This window comes from Poecilia reticulata, linkage group LG19 (assembly GCF_000633615.1).
Source record: "Poecilia reticulata strain Guanapo linkage group LG19, Guppy_female_1.0+MT, whole genome shotgun sequence".
NCBI classification, from domain to species: Eukaryota; Metazoa; Chordata; class Actinopteri; order Cyprinodontiformes; family Poeciliidae; genus Poecilia; species Poecilia reticulata.
In genome coordinates this window covers 18,563,567-18,585,278 of record NC_024349.1, presented here as the reverse complement: position 1 = coordinate 18,585,278, position 21,712 = coordinate 18,563,567, and the positions used below count along the sequence as shown (strand labels likewise).

Here is a 21,712-nt window from a genome sequence, read left to right as displayed (position 1 = left end):
TGTTGTTGTTGTTTTCTTTTTCCCTTCAGCATTCTCTACAGACGCTGCTGTCACCGGGCTTGCGCGTTGTGTGAGCAAGAATGAATTGCTCTAAAAGTGGTCATCTGGGTTGTTGGTGTGTATGTGTGTGTGTGTGTGTGTGTGTAAGTGTTTTCATGTTGTGTGGGAATGTTTGCTCCAGTTTCAGGTCTCAGAAGATTGCCCTTTCTTGCTTTTGATCGTATGAACTCATGCAATATTCGACCCGACCAGGGGGGGGGGTATATTCCTCAATCCCCTTCAAATTGGGCATCTTTTGAGATTAATTGACCATGTTGTCGTTTTATTTTAATTCTAGAGGTTATGCTTTCTCAAAACACGCGTTCAGCGAAGAGCCCACTGCGTTCTTGACACACCCTTCAAACACCATGTACGTCCCAATTATTCTTCTTTTAATATGGCATTGGATTGAAGTTCCTGTACTACATTAAAACCTGTCTTCAGAAACTTGCAATTAAAGGCAAGGACCAAATGAGAGGTAATAAATGAACCAGCAGGTTTTTCACACCATGTGAACCGAAGTTGGATGTTCTCGCAAGATTTAAACTTGAATGAGCACGGAAAGACTGAAAACGGGGAAGAGAAATTAAATCCAAACTCGTGCAAGAGAGAAAATAAGTGTCATAAAGGAGACTAAATGTTGAAAAAAGGCACACGGTTACAGTCAAGAAGAGCATGGCTGTCATTTTCAGAATAAATATAAACAGAAAAACACACACACTCAAGGAGCAGAGTTTTGAGAACTCTTCTTCTAAAGAGACATGAACTTGCATCTAAAAAATAGAAAACCTAAAAGGTGCAGGAGAAAAAATAACAATAAGAGACAAAACAATTAGATGTAAAACACCAGAAAGTGATGCAACAAAGAAAGATTGGCTGTGTTGGGAAAAATATATAAACTAAATATAGAGAAAATGTATATAAAAAAACAAGATGCACAAAAAGAATGAGAAATTCAGAAAAAACACTAAAAAAACAAACATAAAAAAGCAGCAACAAAAAAAGCCCTAGACGTAGCTCTTAAAGTCATGAACGATTGAGAAGTGACAAAGGAGAGCAGGAGGTGCAGCCCAGATGGGCAAAATAATCAAAAGTAAAGGCAATCAATCAGATCCGTACAAATATGCGCAATAACAGAATCAAAACAATCTGTTAATCAGTTTGCATTAATCAGAAATTAATGCAAACTTTTACATTTTTGCATACAGTGCTGAGCTGCAGCTTCAAAACTGAAACAAACTCTTTAAATAATATTTTTGTTTCTGCAAGCTTTTCTCCTAAGCAAACCTTTACGTAATTCATTTATTCATTTTTATCAAAACGTTTCTCTCTTGCAAAATGTGATCTAAAATCTCAACGGGATACGATGTTTAATCAAAGATCAAATAAAAGTCATGTTCATTTACTTTTGAATAAAACCAACAAAATTATTTTCCTCAATCAATGTTTGTCTATGTCCTGATCAAAACACCGAAACCTCCTCCCATCCGACAGCCACTGATATCTGCAGGAATTACACCCAGCAGTGAACGCTGTCCCAGTTCAGGCACTGGTTACGTAAGAGAGAACCATGCAGTCTTCATGTGAACATAAAAGGAAGCTATTTTCGGTAGATGTTGTGCTGCATGGAGGAGACATTTACCTCATCCATTAGGCACAGCATGCACCCACTTCCCTGCTCATGATCATGTCACCAGATCCCAGCTGCAGAAAGCCGCCGCTCCATCATGTTGTCATCCCTGTTCCCAACGGCAACAACTAAAACCATGTACTTTAATTTTTTCTTTTTTTTTCTTTCTGGAAGCTCTTCAGACACAACGTCCTCAGGCATAAAGCCACCTCACACGTAGCCGCACACTGAAATCAGGCAGCCTCATATACTAAAAAAGAGTCGCCATGGCAACCGGAGATTGAAGCGAACGCAGCGCAGGAGGGGGGCGAGGGCCCACTTTAGATGGCGTCCGCTGCGCCCTGTGATCGCGCATAATCAAGGTGGAAGTGTATCAGAAACGTGGCCAGCATCTCTCATTAATGGTTAGAAAGGACGGCGAGAGCTGTGAGGAGCCGCTCTCTCTCTCTCTCTCTCTCTCTCTCTCTGTCTGTGCTCTGTTTTTGGAGAGAAAACACTCGATTAGTTAAAAGCTGCTTTTATGCGCGACGTTCAGGAAAAACACCGCCGCACAGGAGCGCGTTGGGCTGGTGGTCAGGATGATGTGCGCCGGTCTTTTTAATGTCTGTGATAATGATTGTAACGACCGGCAGCGAGATGGAAGCTAATTGGGTTTTCCTTTTCATCAAGGATCATTTTGCTGACGGGTTTAGCGTCATCTGGTGTGTCAGGCCGCTGATTATCCTTCACGTTTTCGATCGTCTTAGGTTAAACCTAATATGAAGCCTAATTAGACCGTTTTCTCACAAGGTGATCAAATTTTTGTTATTCAAATTCAGTTAAAAGTTTTATTGAAAATGCAAAGGAGACACGACGAAATAGCGCCTTTTTTCTGTGTTCTTCTGATAGGACTGCTGAGTTTTTTTTCCTTCCAACTTTTCAAACAATCATACAGAAATACAAAAAGCATGGGCATGTCCAGCTGTCATATTCTTCCGGAAAAAGAGAGGTTCTGCACGAAGGAGTTTTGGTGAGAAATATGTGAATCTACTCCAGAACAAAAGTTAAAGACCATTTAGGGATGAAGAAGTCAGAGACAAAGACCTCTTATCATCTTGTGGTTTGTAAAACCATCATTACATTTGGAGTAAAGACAGGGAAGTTTGTAAGCCTTAGCAATTTCTTACCAGCAGGAATTATAGCATCATGTAGTGGAGACTTTGCAACAGGAGGAACCGGTGCGCATATAGAAATGTTGAGGCAACATATCAAGACATCAGCCTAGAAGTTAAAGGTTTGACCCAAATTGGTTTTCCAAATGGACAATGACTTAAAGCCAGCAGGTAAATTAGTGATAAGTGGGTTATGAACAAATATTTTTGTGTTTTTGAAGACTAAAAAAACAGATCCTAATTCTATAGAAACCAGTTACACCAGTTTAGTCAAGAAGAATGGCCCAAAATTCAAGTAAACTGTTGTGAGACAGTTGTAAAAGGACACCAAAAATGAAGTCATGCAGTTTAAAAAGCAATTGTACCAAATATTAAGGAGTGTATATATATCAGACTTGACTGATCAGCAAAAAGAAGTTGGTTTGTCTTCCAGTCACTGTACAAAACAGTAAGTTTCAACATGGTGACCGTTGCAAGTCTCGCCGACGATCACCTTCACTGCCTTCACAATTCAAATTGGCCAATCACATCAGCGGAAAAAACTAAACAGCTTAACTTTTTTGTAGATAACGTCAACATTGACAGTTATTTTAGTAATGAAATATAAAGCAAACATGCCATGCATACATATACACAAGACATTTTATGATTCACTTTAACACTTTCTTTCTACACATCGTCAACCAATCAAACTCCTGCATTTAAAACCTCACTTCCTGTAAAATTGCTGCATTGGAGGTTTGCTTCCTCTTTAGCCGTAACACAAAATGGCTGCCACAGACAGCACACTCACACGGTAGCAGCCGAACGTCAGCATTGTTCAGGAGTCATCCCACGTCTCCATGCTTCCTAACAAATAGTTTTCACAATTTTTGTATTGACATGAAATCCTAACTGGCCTAAATCAGACCATGAGAAAAAAAATGTTTCTTATTGCATGGTGCATGTATCTGGTTTCAGCTGTAAGTAGTATAAATGTGCTTTTAAAAAAAATGAGAGAAGAAATTCAGTGTTAAAAAAAAAAGAGAGAGCGAACAGAGTTCTTCCTGTTCAGTCTAATGGCTCAGAAGCAGAAACTGCTTTCTCTCGTCTGCGGCGAAGGCGCCTGGTGACCTGCAGCACTTAGCAGAGGGTGGAAGGTGGAGAAGGTCGTGTTGAGGGTGAGACGAGACTCTGAGAATGTTTTCAATGTGCACATCTAACGAGTGTCGGCCACATCTAGCAGCGATGGCAGAGGGCAGCCGCTGATTTTTCTCTCAGCTTTTTTTTTTTTTTTTGCTTTCTGAAGAGTCCTCTCGTCTGAAGCCAAACATCCCGCAGATCGCTCTGAGATGCAGCGTGCTCTCAATGCTGAAGACTGAACAGCATTAAAGCAACACCAACAGCTTTCCCTTTCAGCTGGTTTCTATGAAGTGAACTCAAGTCGGGTCTTATTTATACATCACAACTCTGTGGCCTCTTTCCTCTTAATTTGTTGTTTAAATTATATATTTGGCGTAAAAAAAACAGTTACTGAAAAGAAAGCAAAACTATTCAAGTAAAGACTAAAACTGTTGCTTTTCTGCTTTACATTATGAGGCCTTGAATCACAGCGTGATACGATTAAAGTTCAATGTTCAACTTCTATAGTGAAGAAGATTATGGTCTTGTAAACTGAATTAAAATATCATTTAAAACTGGTTGGATAAATTCATGCCTCCAAGTCTCTTCTAATTTTTAGATATTCTCCAAAACATAATCTGAACTGTGATGATGAATTACTTTAAAGTTTCATCTTTGCTTTTTTCTTCTGAGTAGATTGTTGGCTAAACAGGACATTATGCATTTCTACGTTATAAAGTCGAAATCTGTGGTTCAACTGAGTCAAAAATGATATAACATGATGGGTTAGAGAGGTCTAAGCTGCGTAGACAAATACACAATCACCTAAAAAGTTGAATTTAATCATATTCTGAAAGAAATTATCTTCAAATCTGTTTGTGGTTATTGTGGAGCCCACACATAATTCTCGAGAAACATAAGAAATCAAAATTAGCAAGATATTTGATGTATGCCTGTAGCTGAAGTTAACTGGTGTAGACGTCCATCTTGACCGCATGTTTTAAACTTTAACTAAACATCGAAAAACAGTTCAGAATTTTGCGCTAAGAAAGGCAGTTCTCAAAAAGTTTGGACTGAGACTTTTTGTGAAACATTTTCAGGACCTAGAAAGAAAACTCCAAGATTGTTCTTTTTTTTTTTTTTTACATTTTGGTTTGATTTTTAATGTTCCATCTATTTCCTTGAAAATAAGCTTGGATCCAAAAAGCGGCCAGCGTTTGTCCTCTTTTATGCAAAGTAAAAAAGTTGGAGACACTTTCCTTGTGAAAGACACCAGAGGTGGAATACAGCTTATGAACAATCGAGTTCAAGTTAATCTGTTGACCAGCCTGTTACTCATCTGCAGTACAAAAGTCCAATGATTTTCAAGAGATGCTTGCAGTGGTCGGCTTTTATCATATTAACAATTATCCAGAAAAATTTCTGATCATGATGGGCCTTTTGAATTATAATTTTCTCACTAAATTTAAGTAATGATGTTAAAAGCAAACAAAAATCTGTCAAATATTTTCTCGATTTTTCTCGTTATCAGAATAGTACCACAAAATATCGTGATTCAGTTCTAGTTCTATCACCCACTCCTATGTATGCGATAAGCTTGTAACATATAAGTTCACTAACTGTTTCTACTGTTGACTGAGCTGTGAGATTAAAGTCGGAGCTCATAAGCGCTGCACCACGAGCTACAGAGGTACGGGTTCTAATTATCTGGATGTCCTCATTAATGCGGCTTCACTCTAACAATCAACAGCCGTTCTTTTTGTTTTAAACCACGGCTGCAGCCTCCGAGCGGCTCTATCTGTAGTGCTACACGATGCTTTACATTATTGCCCCGCTAATGACGACGAAGAGTGCGTGAAGAGTGTTACGCAACGTCTCTCTCGCTTGATATCCGAGATGTGATGTATCTGAGAGTGTGCGCTGAGAGCCGGCAGCAACGGAGAGATTTGTTCTCATCTCATCCAGCTGACTGTAAAGATTCAGCTGCACTCAGAGTCTGAGGGGGTGAGAACAGGGAGAAGAGGGGCGACGGCGAGGCGGGTCAGAGCAGAGACTGAAGCGTAACCAGCTCCGCCGTCTGATCTGTGGTGGTGTGTGTTTTCCATGTCATTAAGACTCAGCAGCTGAGATGATTCATCCAGATAAAACCTCAAACAGCAGGACGGCTTTCCGCTTCGTTCTGCCAGGTTTACTCAGGTGCGCCGTCTTGCATATCTTCCTCCGGTCTGCGTTACGCGGCGTCATCAGGCCTTTTTCCTGTTCTTCCACTTTAATGCAATCTACACGCGCACGCTTAATGGTACTGCACCTACACGAGCTCTTGTTATGTTTTCACGCTTCGCTGCAGCGACACACGAGCTGCAAGCTTCAGAGGACCACAATCCCCCTTTGTGTGTGTGTGTGCGTGTGTGTGTGTGTGTGTGTGTGTGTTGCTGCTGCAGCTACACGGACGTGATAAATGCCAAGCTTTCTCTGCAAACACACGGACCGAGTGATATTCTCTAGTTGACATCTTGACAATTACTCTGCTCAGTGAAGCTGCTCGCTGCATATTACAGGATCTAGAAAAGGCGTTTGCATGAGCTGCCTCCCTCTGTGACAAATGTGATGATGCTGCAGAAACTCTAATAGGCACTCAAAAGGTGATCCATCCCAATTTTCTTGGGAATTTTAGGGACAATTACCTGCATTATTGCAGATGATTTAGTCTGTTTACAGTAGATTTCCTTTATTGAAACTTGAGTTCCTTCACGGGTAAAGTCCTGATGCCATTAGAGTTTAAATATCAGACTGAGCCGTGACAAATTATAGATGTTTAAAGATGTACACACATTTACAATAATCACTGCTCTAATGAGAAAAGCAAAACAGGCCCTCTTACAATTAAGGAATTTTACATCTCGGTGCATATTAAAAATGATCTGACCTTTACCTGGTTCTAAATCTGTTCAAATTGCCTTACAGAGATGAGGTCAAACTGGAAAAGCTGTTTGTGGGAAAACCAATCACACCCCACGATTCAAAATCCTTCAGCCAGAGGAACTCGGCAGTTGTTTTCTGGTTGAAGAGCTTCAGACTTCTCTTCTTTCCCACATTGCTTCATCATTTCATGGCCCAGTTTGTGTAGCTGTTGGGAAAGCAGTTAATTTTGGTGTAACATTTATTTCATTCATAACTCACAAAAGTGGTTAATATTTGAATAGATAATAAAATATTAAAAAGCATAAATAAAGGGGTTTTATTTTTACGGCTGTTGTTACTATCTTGGTCGCTACATGACCTGAAAGGTGCTTTGTGGGGCAGATTGAACCTGCTAGGGGAAGAGAAACATGAACATTCTGCACTAAGCTTACAAGGCGTAAACAGGAGATGAATAAAGATGTGAATATAATGATCCTCTGTACGGAGCAATGTAGTTCTGATGCCGTTAAAATGGCTTGACGATCCCTGTAAAGGACGATGAGCAGCACCAGTTGCTTCTACAAGTCCGTTCCTGATATCTGATGTTGAGCACACCTGCATTCGAAAACCAACAAGCTACTAAGATTCCCTTTTTTCAAGCACAGCTTTGCAATTTTGGCTTCAATAAGCAACAACCGTATAAAATCATTTTTTCCAATATTAATAGTTTGTTTTGAATTATTAACTGCTCCTAATCTCAGAGAACAAAAGCACAGAAACAAACCCACTTGCATGCGTTCATACCATAAAACCCCATCGTCCCAGGAGAAAAGCTATTTCAGGATGGGGAATGAAAGGAGAGTACACACAAAGGAGTGCCCTTTCTGTTTTCTCTGTGATGGGAGGTCAGAGGGAACAGATCGCGCTGCTGCTTCTCTTTGTGTTTTGACCTTTTAATGGATCACACACGCACACAGAGATCACTGCGTTGTCACACACAGTCAGATGCACCCCACAGCTTTGGTTTAAATATTAAAGAGTAAACTGAAGCTCATGTGATGAGCAACAAGTCGGGCATCGAAAGAGAGAAATGACAAGGATTGCTAACAGCTTTGAGCCAAACCTTGATGTGCTGACCAAAGTTCATCCCATCAGCATTTCGGATGAGCTACAGCTGCATGATTGTTTTTTTCTGTTTGTTTTCTGTTTGCAAAGACAGACGCATCCACCAGTTTTTCTGTGTCTGGTTTTGACAAGGGAAACTTCATTTCACCGATATTTTAAAAAACGGTGCCTCGGATTCCTCGCTTTATCTTATTCAGCGTCTGAGTGCCGACTTCTAACCTTGGATTTTGAAAGTACAGCCTTGAGTCACCCAACTGATGATCTTTGCTTATTCGGATTTCTTTAATAACACGACTTAATCCGGGTGTTCTGAAGCAGATTACCTCAGTACCAAAACACTCTAATCTTTCCAGTCTATCAATCAGAAAGTTACGGTTGGACGCAGCGCAGAGCATCCAATCGACTGCTTTTAAGGTGGAGCTCGTTCAAACCTTTACCCAACCCTCTGGGAAAGAGTGAAAGAGAAACTAGGTGAACTATGAAAGGGAGGGAGAGTAAAGAAGGTGAAACTCAGTTGGACAGAGATAAAGTGTAGTCTGTGCTAGACAGTGCAGCTGAACCGACGGAGGGGTCGAAACCCAGCCTCAGGAAGGGGAGTTGAACTCCCCTTCCCCCCCCACACACACACACTCCGCCGCCCCCTCTCTTTCATTTCTGCTGTCAAACAGCATGGAAAACACAGCGACTCCAGGGACCCATGTTCCTGCCCCTCTCCATGTTGGGAGCTCAGGATCCCAGCTTCCTGTGTAATTTAGTTTCCTGTACGTGGGCCGCCTGATGCAGCAAGCAGGGAAGGCCCAACTCCCACATGAGTCACTAATGCTCAGCATCGTTTAGTGCAGCATCCACACTGTAGCCGCTAAAGAGCAGCAGGATGAGGAGAGCTGCGAAATAACTAGCTGAAAGAGAGAAAGGTGAAGACATTTAGAGGAGAGGTGAAAGTAAAATGACCCCATGACTGTGAGGAATCTATGGGAAACTGACAAAATGAATGTTTTTTTTTTTTTTTAGATGGACATGAAAAGGTTTATTTTGTTTATCTAATCTTTTGATCTGCTCAAGAAGTTTTTTGATCTTTTTTTACATAATCTGAATAGATGGACTATTTATTGGATTTAAGGGGCACTATTATGCATTTTCCAGTCTCACTATAGCACAATAAAGCAACTGTGTTGCCTTCAGTTGTTATAAAACATGCTACAAATATCAAATGTGACTTTAAGGAAATTTGACTTTGTGATTTAACAGCTTGAAATTGGGCCTCTGTCTCTTTAAAATCTCCTGCTCTTTGTTAAACTCCGCCTTCAGAAAGTCATTGTCGCTCCTCTATTAACCCTTTTACAGCGTTTGTACTCTGATAAATGGCTCATAAAATGAGCACAGCTGATGCATACTTCCACCAGATGTTTGCTAATTGCTGCTGCTAGTCTGAAGGAGCTGAGTGATTAAAGTATTTCTCAAGTTAGAATCAAGGCAACACTCCAGGTTTGTTTTCAATGAGTGAATAACTTTAGAACATGCCGTGAAGCTCAAAACAGTCAATTTTACGTAACACTGCCTCTTTATCACCTTTGAATTTGCATCTTCAACAAACACACAAATATCTGAGGTGAAACTGTTTCTGCAGAAAAAGGCACCAGTTAACATTTGTTGACAGCTCAGGGAATAGACCTCTGCATAAAAAACATCTTTGAGTGGAAATATTTAAAATAATATAAGTAATGGATGATTTTTCCTTAATAAACTGTAAATCTTGGTATTTTGTGAGTAGGAAAAAAAGCATTTATTTGCAAGGAGTTTATTTCCCATTCGGAAAAACAAACTGTGTATTGGAGAAGAGTTGTCCGAAAATATAAACTTTAGTTTTGTTTTTTTTATTATTACTCTGCGGTTTAAGCTGTCAAAATTGATCACAACTTGTCAGCTGTCAAATCGATGTCACTAGGTGTGATGTTTTTTTTATTATCTTGCCATGGATCCTAAAATACCCACTGTGATTTGATAAAAAAGCGCAGGTTCCACTTATTTCTCTTCATTTTCACACACTTGGAGACGGGACACGGTTCTGTAGGTTCCTTATAACAAGAATTATTCCATCAGTCAAATTTATTGTGTGCAATCACAGATGTATTAATCAAATAAAGTTACATTTATTTAAGGACTTATTTAGAGCAAAAGGGCTTCACAACCTAATTTCTAATGTCTTACAGTGATTTGCGGGGAAGAAAAGAAAGGAACGAAAGACAAACATACTATTTTGGCTTTGACTCACTTATTGTTCGGAAACTGTGAGGCCGATTTTCTGCAGTGAAAATAAGAACAAAAAAAAAAAACCCTCAAAGTGGTAATTACGCCTCCTGGAAGTGTTCATAAAAACATTTCATCTGTATTTTTTTGTTCAGCGCCTGAATGAGGGGAAAATACTTGATTTTCTTCCTGTTGTCAGAGCTCAGTTGTTTTTCTTTTCTTCCTGGCTCGGCCTCTGCGAGCATTTGAATGAGTCTGAACTGGATTTCAGGGAAGACGTCGCCATAGAAACCAGCTGATTTTTATGTATTCGTTGCATCTTTTTTATTTATTTTTTATTTTTATTTTTATTTTTTTACTAACTCCGTGTGAGTCAGTCGCCGCGGCATTTGTTCGTGAACATCCGGTTGTGTTGACGTTCAAATTGCTGTCTGTGTCGTTTGCTTGTCTGCGGAAATGTGAGTGTTGCCGTCGTTCCTGCGAGCGACCAGATCGCCTCGCACTTTGACCTCTGACACAGCTTCACCGTCAGACCGTCGGCGTTGTCCATTTCACGCGCTGTTTGAACCCAATCAAGCTGGATTAGCCACCTCCGTCCGTCTGTTTCCCCTCCTGTCACCATCACATTCTGCATCTGTGTGATTTCTTCGGGAATGATGACTCCTCTCGTTGTCATGCCCGGCCTCCGTCCCCGGTAGAAAGTGTGGTGTCAGCAGCAGCAGCGGGGCGGGAGAGGACGGGGAGGGGAGCGGTGATTTATCCGCCCTCTGCCAGCGTTTGTGACGTTGCGTCTGTACTGGCTGTGAGAGCTGAAGCTTTATCTCTGTCACCGCTTTGGCGCACAGATACACTCATGCAGACATCGCAGCGAGGAGCTTGTATCGATTGTATCCGTTCCTTATCTTCTGTTTACAACCTTCAGGTCTTTTATTTTCTTATTTCACTTTGTATTCAGGAGGGGGCTTTTTTTTTTAAGAGTAAAGGCATAAAGCTGGACTACTTTAGCAGTAAAACTTACCCAAGACACTTGCACAGCCTTTTTCCACTCCATTAGCTCAAAGTAACAATCAAAGTGTGGCTTGTCTGCTGATCCTGCAGACCACTCTGACACTCAATTTCTGACACACACACACACACGAGGACTTAAAGTATGTGTGCATGTCAACATGAAGAAAAAAATAAAGAAAAAAAATATTTATTTATTCATTTATTTTTTGTTTTTGACCACTTGCTATTTATTACCTGAGCTTAGGTACAAAACACATCGAGTCTTTGACAGTAATCACGGCACTGCTGCAGAGAAAAATGCTACACCACAGGTAGGCCGGTCACACTAAACAATAAATCAGTTAATCGCATGATAAATTAAAAGAAACTCAATCATTTTCATTGGCTTGATTTATTGTTTCTCTCCCTCTCTTTTTTTTTTTTTTTTTTTTTACCAAAAACTGACCGATACAGGTATTCAGTCTGGCTCAACTCGCTTTCTCTATTTTTAAAATACAATTTTGCTTACAGACTCCATAATTCATTTTATTTGTTGTTTTTCATTATTCATCTTGGACTTTCCAAATGTCTCCTGGTTTCAGTGTTTAAATGTTCATTAGAATTTAAAAGTTGTTGACATTTGAGAATATGTTCTTGCATTTTTATGCCATTACTTCTGTTACGGTCTTAAAACAACAATGTTATCGTTTATCGCAGTAAGTTCTGGAACAATTTATCATCCAGCAAAATTGATGGTGACAGGCCTAACCATTTTCCTTTTGGGCCACATCAGGATCATAAATATCCTCAAAAAGCTGCTGTGGCAGAATATATTGATAAAACCCATACAAAAAACTGCTGAAATATTAATAAATAGTTCCCTCTGCATTCAAATAAATAGTTCCCTCTGCATTCAAGTGAGTGTTTCTTGAAATTAAATAACACTGAGCATTTTTTCACATTGATGGAATTTGGCAGAATACGGCTAAAGCTGCTTTGATAAAGTAATATTTCTGACGGTTCTGTTTATGTCACAGAGCTAAAAACTGAAAACTAACCTATCGTCTGTGAATCGTCTCCCGGTTTTCTGACGACCTGTTTGGTTCTCCGTCAGTCCCTCGGGACACAGGACTTGTTCCCATGGCGACGACTGATGGATGGGTGAAGCCATTACCTGCTCCATAATCCCACAGTGAAGATTCAAAAAAAATATTTCTCTTGGTGTTCAACATGATTCCTTATTTTTGGCCATGCCTTCAAGTTTGGTTTTAGTAAAATATTCCCTACTTCTTGATGCTCATTAAGTAACAAGCAGCAACTTCCAGCTGTGTGAAACAACGTGAGCTGGTTCAGTTGTCCTCAGTTGGAAGTACGAGAGGAAGAGGCTGACCTTTAAAGCTGCCATCAGCCAAATCTGCATCTTGACTGAAATCCTTTTCTTGCATTCTCTTTGTGGTTTCTGTCTTGTTCACCCTCACGTTGCGAACCAACGGAAATCCTTTCATTTCTTCTCCTTAAGCCTTGGTAACTGTAATGATTCCTGCTATAAAGATATTTTCTATCCTTTCAGCTGCTTAATGATGCCGATCACGTTACCTCGCCTGTCCGGGCCGCGTCTTAATACGAGTCTCTTGGCTCCTTCGGCTTCCTTCATCCCTAATTGGGATCGCTTTGCAGAATCTTCCTCTGGATTCAGTCCAGCCCTTCAGAAGTTCTCACTTCTGTCTGCGCTGAGCTGCGGCTGCATGAAGGATGACGTTGCGTCTAAAGAGCTCGGCTGATCCAGGTGGATGAAATGGTCGCACTGCTGTCCGTTTTGTCCCGTGATGTGACGGACTGACGCACTAGCCCAGTTCTACCAGTACAGCCGACTTCCTGTTCCTCAGAAAACATCGCTGCTGTGTTGTGTGTTACTGGGTCAGAAACGTGAGGGCACGCTCGCTTTCAGGTTTTAGAAATGCACCTTTTCACTTTTCAGATTCCATTTGAACATTTCAAACACAAGCATAGCCCATAGAAGCGTGATCCACTTACCGCCGACGGCAACAGGACGCTCTTCTTCCTATTTGTCCGTCCCGGAGAGTTTACTTAACTTCAGAGGGCAAGTCTGACATTTCAGAGACAGGAACGCTACAGATGTGATTAGCTACAGGACAACATGACATATTTGACTCAAAGCGACAGATTTTTTAAAAAACAAAGCTAAGAGCCCTGAAAAGATTTTTAAATTTTAAATTACTTCTCAGTTTGTTCCACGCGAGGACGGGAGCAGCAATTTGTGCGTCTTTGATGTTTTCATGACTTGAGCTACAGAGCAGCAGCAGTAAAATGTACTAACTCTGATTTATGAGCCTTTATTTATGTACAGTATGCGAATTGTAAATGTTGATCAAATCTCCATCACCCAGAGGGGACACTTTCTTCCACTAGAAATCTTTGTCCAAAACATCATCATGCATTTCAACATTACATTGTAACTTGTCACCTAATCAACTGCATTTCTGTAGGAAAGCGTTAACGAGATCACAAAGCGCATGCAAAAAACAAAATAATTTTTATATATCGCATCACTTGCAACTGACAAAAGCCATTGAAATGTTTCTGATCATCACTTTCTTCAGTCTGAGAAAAACAAAAAAATGTGTAGGAAGAGTTTCCTGCGCTTTTATGAAATGCTGTAAAAGGGACAGTTTGGATCTTAAGTGAGTCTTTTCTGCAGCAGACAGAACCGGTGGTTTATCCAATAGATTACATTTCACTATAGAAAACAGCACACTGTAGTGTTATATATAACGAAGTCAAGCGCTCCAAGCATTTAAGCTTCTTAAGTTGCCATAAAAAAGTGCAAACATTGAGTTTTTTTCACTGGAAGGTTGACATTTTCATTTCTTTTGTGACTAGACGACATGAAATGTAAGATTGTTAACCATCAGGATGCTGTAGACCTTTGCAGATTGCACTTTAATCATGTCTGTGATGACAGTGACATGAAGCTTCCAGGTTACCAACCTTACCTAATCTAAGCTGACTGCAGTGAGAAGCTTTGGGTCCATTTTTGACCTGACAAGAAGATATTTAGCTCATAAAAAGTTACACTCGGTGGCGTTTTCAGGCAGAAACACAGGACAGAGCTCTCATCCGGCTGCAGAAATCCCCACCGACTGTTTTTCCCTCTTCTCGTCCTGCTCCAGCAGAACAAACACGTGAACCTGTCGGATCGCCTCAGTTTGGACTCTCCCCGCACCGAAGGCGAAGCGGCAGCAGCTCCGAGTGCTGCAGAGATCGGAGCTCTTTGGGGCTTTCTTGAATTCTTGCGTCTCCTTGTTGTCTCTCCCCGTTTTCATCTTTTCAGTCGTCGACGTGGGCACCAGCTTTTCTGCCTTGGGAGACGCAAAATGACTCGAGGCCAGAAGCGTCGTGGCGCTCGTACTGCTGGTGGAGGGAACGCAGCATCTCCAAAAACGCGTTGTGTATTTGAGTGCGTGTCCTCCAGCAGACGCATTTGTCTCGTTGGATTTTGTCTCATTAAGAGGGGTGAATCTTCTCGGTTTTATTTGAATTGGCAGTCGGCCGCGTGAATTTTCCACATCTGCAGGAGAACGCGCCGTGGAAAGGTATTTGTTGGTGGGTTATTGGATCATTGATGACTGTTTGGGTTGCGTCGGGCCTCGGAGCTGTTCTGGTGCCGCTGCTCCTCACATTAATTTTCTTTCTTTCATTTCCTCCTTCTCTCTCCTCAAATAAGAACTGCTGCCGTCAGCTTTCTGCTGCATCTGTTTGCTTTACCTCTGTGGCCTCTTCATCTGACTAAATCAGCCTTAAACTGATGTCCTTCCTATTTCCCGGCACTGCTGCAACCATCTTAACCACGCAAAGGATTTTACCCTCTACTGCCCTTGTTATACAGACTGCAGAAAGTATAGAAAATGTAATTTGAACATGTGTACAACTAAGTGGAATCTAGTGGTACAAGACTTAAAATTGCATATCTATATCAAGATTAGTGTTTTTCAAGAAATCTGGGTCAGGTGCAGCGTCTTGCACTGTGGTGAAGTGCTTTTGTCCTCAGTAATAAAGATAAAATAAAGGGGAGGAGAACCATATGGCTTAGATGCATCATATACGAGGTTAAGTTCCCAAAACAATTCTCTCCTTTTCCTCTTATTCATTTCAATCTACTGTTGAATAAAAGCCACTAGAGCCACAAAAACCTTTAAAAATAATCAAATTAAAGGGTAACAAAGTGTTGTAAAATATCAGGTATAGTATTCAAGGTCAAATTTTTGTGTCACTGATGTTTTTTTTGCAAGCAACTCCATTAAATTATGTAGTAGACATTATGTGACACCAAGTTGTACAATTAGTAGGTAATGGATTTTCTCTCTCTTTTTTTTTATTTTTACAAATTAGGATCTGAAAAGTGTGGCTTGTATTCAGTCTAGAGCTGGCTGAATATGGCTTAAAAATAAAATCAAATTTTTTTTGTCTAAAATTCCAATCTTAATCCGTTTTTTTCACCCTCACTTTTTTCCTTTAATTTTTTTTTTTACAAATGACAGAAAATATCTTTTAAAAACTGGCTCTTATTTCAACCATTCAAGCTGTAAAAAAAAAAAAAAGATGATATGTCTTGGGAGAGTTAATGTTACTCTGGACTGAAGAAGGGCATTGGTGGAAAAAAAAAATCCAGATTTTCCACAAATTAAATCTTCAAAAACACAACATTTGATTATTTAATATAATAAACAGCCGATGTTTCGGGTTGTGGTTCTGCTGAGGTGAGTCTCTGCCCCGGTCTCAAGTCTTTTGCCACCGTAACTGGTTTCCTTCCAGCTCCATTAATCTTCCCAGCAGCCTCTTCCTGACCTTTGTACTGTGTTCATGATTAAATCACACAACTCTCTTGACTAAACAGGGGACTTCTAAAGCCATTGGTCGCACTCCATTTTATTTGTAGACGTCACTTTTTTGATTTATCACTAAAAAACTTGAAACCGTCATTTTCATTTTCCTTCCACTTCTCCAAAATGTGCTTCTTTATGTCGGTCTAAAATCCTGAATCCGGTTTGCGAGGCCGCGTTTCTGTTAGCCGTTTCTCTGGCCCCTCTGTATTTGCTCAAAAAAGTCACGTAGTGCCAGGATTTAAAATCTTTCCTGCACGCGCACCGCGGCTGCTTCTTTAAATATTAATAGTACTCGCACAGTCAGGCTGTGTTTTCTGCTGCTGGGTGAGGTGGGAAGCGTGGGAGTTTTACATAAACCACAACTTAGTAAGAATATCCTCGGCTCTCCATAATTATCCCCCTGACAAACGAGTAATTAACTCTGAATGGCCTTATGTAGCATTTCAGCGCTACGGATAGTTCCTCATATAGAGCTGCACACGGCTTCATGTTGCACTTTATAGGAACGAAGACGGAGGACACAAATGTGAATCTAGCACTAGGTGAAATAAAATCTCAAAATTCCCAGATCTGACCATTTGTTTCAGTTAAAATGAGCATGTTTTTGTCATTGTTGTTATTATTATTTCTCTACTATAATTTCCTCTTACTTGTGCCAGCAGGTTCTTTACACAACAGTGTTTACTCTCTTTCCAATTAAACTAAGAGCTTGAATGCTGGATAGTCATGAGAGCAAGTTGCAGCAGAATGTAGAGGATCAGCAGCACCAAGTGTGTGTGTGTGTGTGTGTGTGTGCAGCTGGGTGGCAGGGCTGTTGGCAGAATCAATGTGAGAGATTTACAGCTAAAAGCAATCCTGCTTGGCTTTCTGTTTCCATGGTAACCATTTGCATTTCGGGTAGCCGTCGGAAAGTGAGGGAAATGAAAGCTGTAGTGATGCTGCGAGCAGGTTGCTGGTGAGGCGGGACGAGACGCTCGAAGCCCTCTCCCCCGGCGGTCAGCTTCCTGCTTCATGGTTGTGGTCAAAGGGACTCGATGGGATGGAAAACGGGAAACGGTCCAATAGAAACGGCTCGACGGGGAGAACAAATGTGATTCTTCAAATGCATTAAACTTTTATGCTGTTTACCTACGTCTCACTTCGGATTTAACTCCAGGGCTCCTTGGTTCTTCCTCCAGCGACGCGCGCTGCCCCGAAGACTTTGCTGAATGCATCTGCAAACGAAACGCTGCACATCCGTCAAATCACAGGCAGATTCTTTCATCTGTAATTTAAAACGGAACACACTACATTTAAAAAAAACAAACAAAATGCAATATTATTTATAAAGATGTAAAAAGCCAAAAAAAATAAATAAATTAATACATTTTTTTAGTGCATTTTTTTTGTTCTATAAATCCTAAAACACGTAATACTGGTCAAGCTGCAAGCTAAATAACTATATTCAACATTTACTCAGTTTGTGAAAAAATAGCTTAAATCAATATTTTTGTTCTCTCAATATTTTGTCTCCTTAAACCTTTTAAGTATCTTCCATGCAGCCAGAAATTTAGCTAGCAATATTCTGTATAGTTACATACATTTATATATATTTCACTGAAAAAAAAAAAACTTCTGCACTTTTTGTAACTTTTCTGCAAAAACACAAAATTTCACGAAGAATTTTTGGTCTAGTTTTAGTACAAATATATTGGCACGCTTGAGATGTAGTAATACATAAACTAACATACATCTGAGCAATAAAGGAACTTACATGAGAAATTGCTACTTCCTCTGGCAAATGTTTTCACTTATTACCTGGAAAAATGTCTTTTTATAAGTGAAATAATCTGCCAGTGCAACAAGAAGGGATAATAACTTTAAAAAGCTCCTCTAGCTTGTAGAAAAGAAAGTTATTTATAAGTTAGTTTTGTCTTGTTTTGAGTGTGTGAAGATATTTGCACCAGAAACTAGACAAAAACTCTTGTTTATGCTGCTCTCTGCTGGCTTTACATCTGGACAGCTTGACCGTCACAACAGCTCATTCTTTGTGCTCTGGAATTGAGTCTGAAATCTCTAAAAAAGATTGATATAAACTACAGATAATTTGTCTCAAAGATGCGTCGACATAATTGAATGAACCTCTTATTTTTGTGGATCACGGCCTTTGCTGTGTTTAATTCTTAGTGGAGAATTTCTTTTCTTAAATTTTGTGGGGGTTTTGTTTTGTTTTTTTGGGGGAGTTCCAACATGTCATTCTGCTTTGTTGTAAATTGTTTCTGTTTGCGCCTCTTCTGTGATTATTTCTTTAATTTCAGCTTCATAGTTCAAAATTAAAGCTGCGCATGAATTACTACTCTGCTTTCATGTCATTCATAAAAATAGAAATAACCTTAAAGTTTAGGCTCAGACCAATAATCCATTGTTTTCTCCATGTTTTTGGCTGGTTTATGACTTCCCATAGAGAACCCACACATGGACAGGGAGAACATGCCGACTCCATGCAGAAACACCTGCGGTCCTGATTCAAACCCGGGGCGTTCTTGCAAAAATATTGCAAACATTCAGTCGATGTAACGTTCCTCATTGAACCAGGACTCCTTAATGCTCTCGATGCAGCGCCGCACTGTCAGGTCTGTTGATTCGGATGAAAAAGCTTTAAAAAGTTTAAATTCAAGTAAAGGTCTGGGTGTTCTCAGGCCGACGTTTCACAGTGTAAGTGTGTTTCTGGGCCACTGCAGTGTCGCAGTGACACAAAAATATCCTTAAACTTTATTCACAACCTCATAAATTCCTAATGTATTCAGTCTGAACATTATTTAGGGGGGGGAGGGGAGGAAACAGATGAAATTTAGAGAAATGTATTTATAAGAATATCACTTCTGGGCCCCCTAAATAAAACTTTAATGAAAAAGCAAGGTGGAGCAGAAAATGTGCCGCCTGCGTTATGGGGCCGAGCTTTTATTCGACTTTATTGTTCTGTGAGTAAAATCTGCAGGACTGTATTGTCTCAGTGTATTTCATTCCCAACACAAGCAAGATTCTAGGTTTAAAATCAAACATGCAAACGTCTCTACAGCAGAACATTCATCAAAAAGGAAACGGAAAACCCTCAGTTTTTAATGCTTTTTAGTCTTGCAGCTGATATAAATTACGACACGCTCCAACACGCACCTGATCAGATTATCACGCAGCGTTGAGTTCAGCAGCTGACATTGTGCTTTGCTCTCTGTGTCCTGCAGATGGCGCTCCACTGAGCGAGCTCTCCTGGTCGTCCTCTCTGGCTGTGGTGGCCATCTCCTTCTCGGGTCTCTTCACCTTCGTCTTCCTCATGCTGGCCTGCCTCTGCTGCAAGAAGGGCAAGATGGGCTTCAAGGTGGGAAGCATGATGAGCTTTGGATAAAAACTGAAAAAAGACAAGCAAAATAATTAGAATACAACACAGTTAATATTAAATGAAGGCTTGTGTTTAAAAACAAAAAAAAAAAACTTTAAAGCACACAAATGGTAAAATGAAATTTAATCTGGAGTTACTTACTGAAGCTGAGTAGACAGAGGGATTCGCTGCATCTCTTCATCCGCTGGATGGAAGCCATCCGGTGTTGTTTATGCAGATGGGAAGCAGGAAGAGCAGCAAACAAAGCGGGATGAGTTTGTGTTTGTGGAGCGGTGCGGGCCCCGCAGCGCTGCATGACCGCCTTGTGGACGCAGCAGAGAAACCAACTGGGTCACGGCGCCAAGTGAAATAGGGCAGAAGAAGAAAAAATGGTGGCATACGTTGTCTTTTATTTATTTTTATCTCTTTTTTTTTTGCTTGCTGTGGAGTTCACCTACAAGTGTAAACTGATTTTTGATCAACTTATTTTCTTAAATCCTATATATAAACATTCATGCATCATTGATACCCGCAGACAGCAGGAGCAGCTTTCAGCAGCTCGGTGCCACGACTGCTTGTGTTCAGCCAGTATTTGACAAGGATTGTCAGCCTTTGGAATATCTGTTGCTTTTAAGCTCCTGTTGGGTCCAAACAGAACATCTGAAGATCTCAGCATGAGAATAAGAATGAAAATGTATTTATGAGAAAACAGTCTACAGAGGAACGAGTTTCTCTGCATGTTTAATGCAGCTCATTAGAACTTCTGAGAGTTCTTCCACAACAAGCCTCTCTGCTGGGATTCGGCAGGAGAGATTGAGTTATTCCACACTTTGTTTTACAAAATAATGCAACAAATTAACATAATTGTCGTCGGCTTAAACAGTGTTTATTTGGTTAAACTGTGTTGAACGCAGCAGCTAAAGATAAACGATTTTTGCTCAAAGGCTTGGAGAGATGAGGGATTGGTTTAATAATCAGGAGCGTTTAGCCTCTGGGTACATCTTCACATTTTCTATTTTCTCCTCTTTTTTTAATTTTTCATGCTATTTGTCAGGTATGTATGACTGAATGTGAGGATCCTCTGTGCTGCTGCTGTGGTTTGGATCTAAATTAACACCAGTTCATTTATTTTGAATGCTGAAGACCTGACTCAAGTGCTGCAGGATCCACAACTCTCTGCTGGTTCAGAGTGATTTAAAAACGGTCATTTTGTGAATCCTCTCCACTATTTCCTTCTTATATTCTGCTTTACATTCACAATCATGCAAAGACGGTTCATAAAGACTCACTTAGCTGATTAGAACTGTAAGATTAAACCCATTTTGCAGGAACCCAAGGCAAACAGCAATTTGACCTGATTAAATTAACTGTCTGCCTGCCCGGCAATCAGCTGCAAAAATAACAACAGAGACGGGAAGATCAAACATTTTACTGGAAGAGCTGGGAGATGTGACGGAGAAGAACCGGATCCAGGTCTGAAACGGTGAATCTAATTCTGTAGTGTCAAACACTGTCCATTCAGTTTGACAAGAGTTACTTTAAACAACCAATATTTTTAGTTATGGAAGTGTAGCTGCCTTCAGAAATCCACAGTGAGATTTACTTCTTCACACAAAACTCTGGTTACTGCTGAATGTTTTCCGGCCTTTTATGGTAACACTTTATTTTAAGGGGTGTGCATAAGACTGACATAATACTGTCATAAACATGACATAACACCGGTTGTGAACATGAAGGCGTCTTCATGAATGATTATGACTGTTGTCATTTGGTAAATAATGACATTTTTAATGCAAAGTTGAGCCTTTTAATGGATTTTTAGTACAACTTTCCATTAAAAGCCTCATTATTTACCGAATGACACTTCATGACACCAGTCATCAGACTCCTTCATGTTCATACCAGGTGTTATGACATGTTTATGACAGTGTGATGTCAGTCTTATGTACACCCCTTCAAATAAAGTGTTACCCATTTTATTAATGATAATTTTAATACATAGAGAAGGAAAATTTTGTTTTTGATGCTCTGAAGCCACCACACACAACCCTATTCATGAAAAGAACCACTTCAGACTGCTGCTTCTGATTGAAGATGGTTTCCTCTTTACCTTTGTTTGACTTTATGATGGTCGCTCGTCTGAAACCTGTCAGGGTGTGTTCAGGGTGTGATCAAGATGTGTTCAGGGTGTGATCAGGGTGTGTTCAAGATGTGTTCAGGGTGTGTTCAGGGTGTGTTCAAGATGTGTTCAGGGTGTGTTCAAGATGTGATC

The 21,712-nt window shown here is 40.3% G+C and overlaps 1 protein-coding gene across 2 annotated transcripts in view; it reads left to right on the top strand.

Moving 5' to 3' along the window:
* The window catches only part of aatkb (apoptosis-associated tyrosine kinase b), a 61,769-nt gene that overhangs the window by 16,844 nt on the left and 23,213 nt on the right, over positions 1-21,712 (top strand). For both annotated transcript variants that reach the window (XM_008437628.2, XM_008437629.2), the window contains one exon: positions 19,307-19,440. In XM_008437628.2, the coding sequence (XP_008435850.1) occupies positions 19,307-19,440 (134 nt within the window). The remainder of the gene's footprint in view (positions 1-19,306; positions 19,441-21,712) is intronic.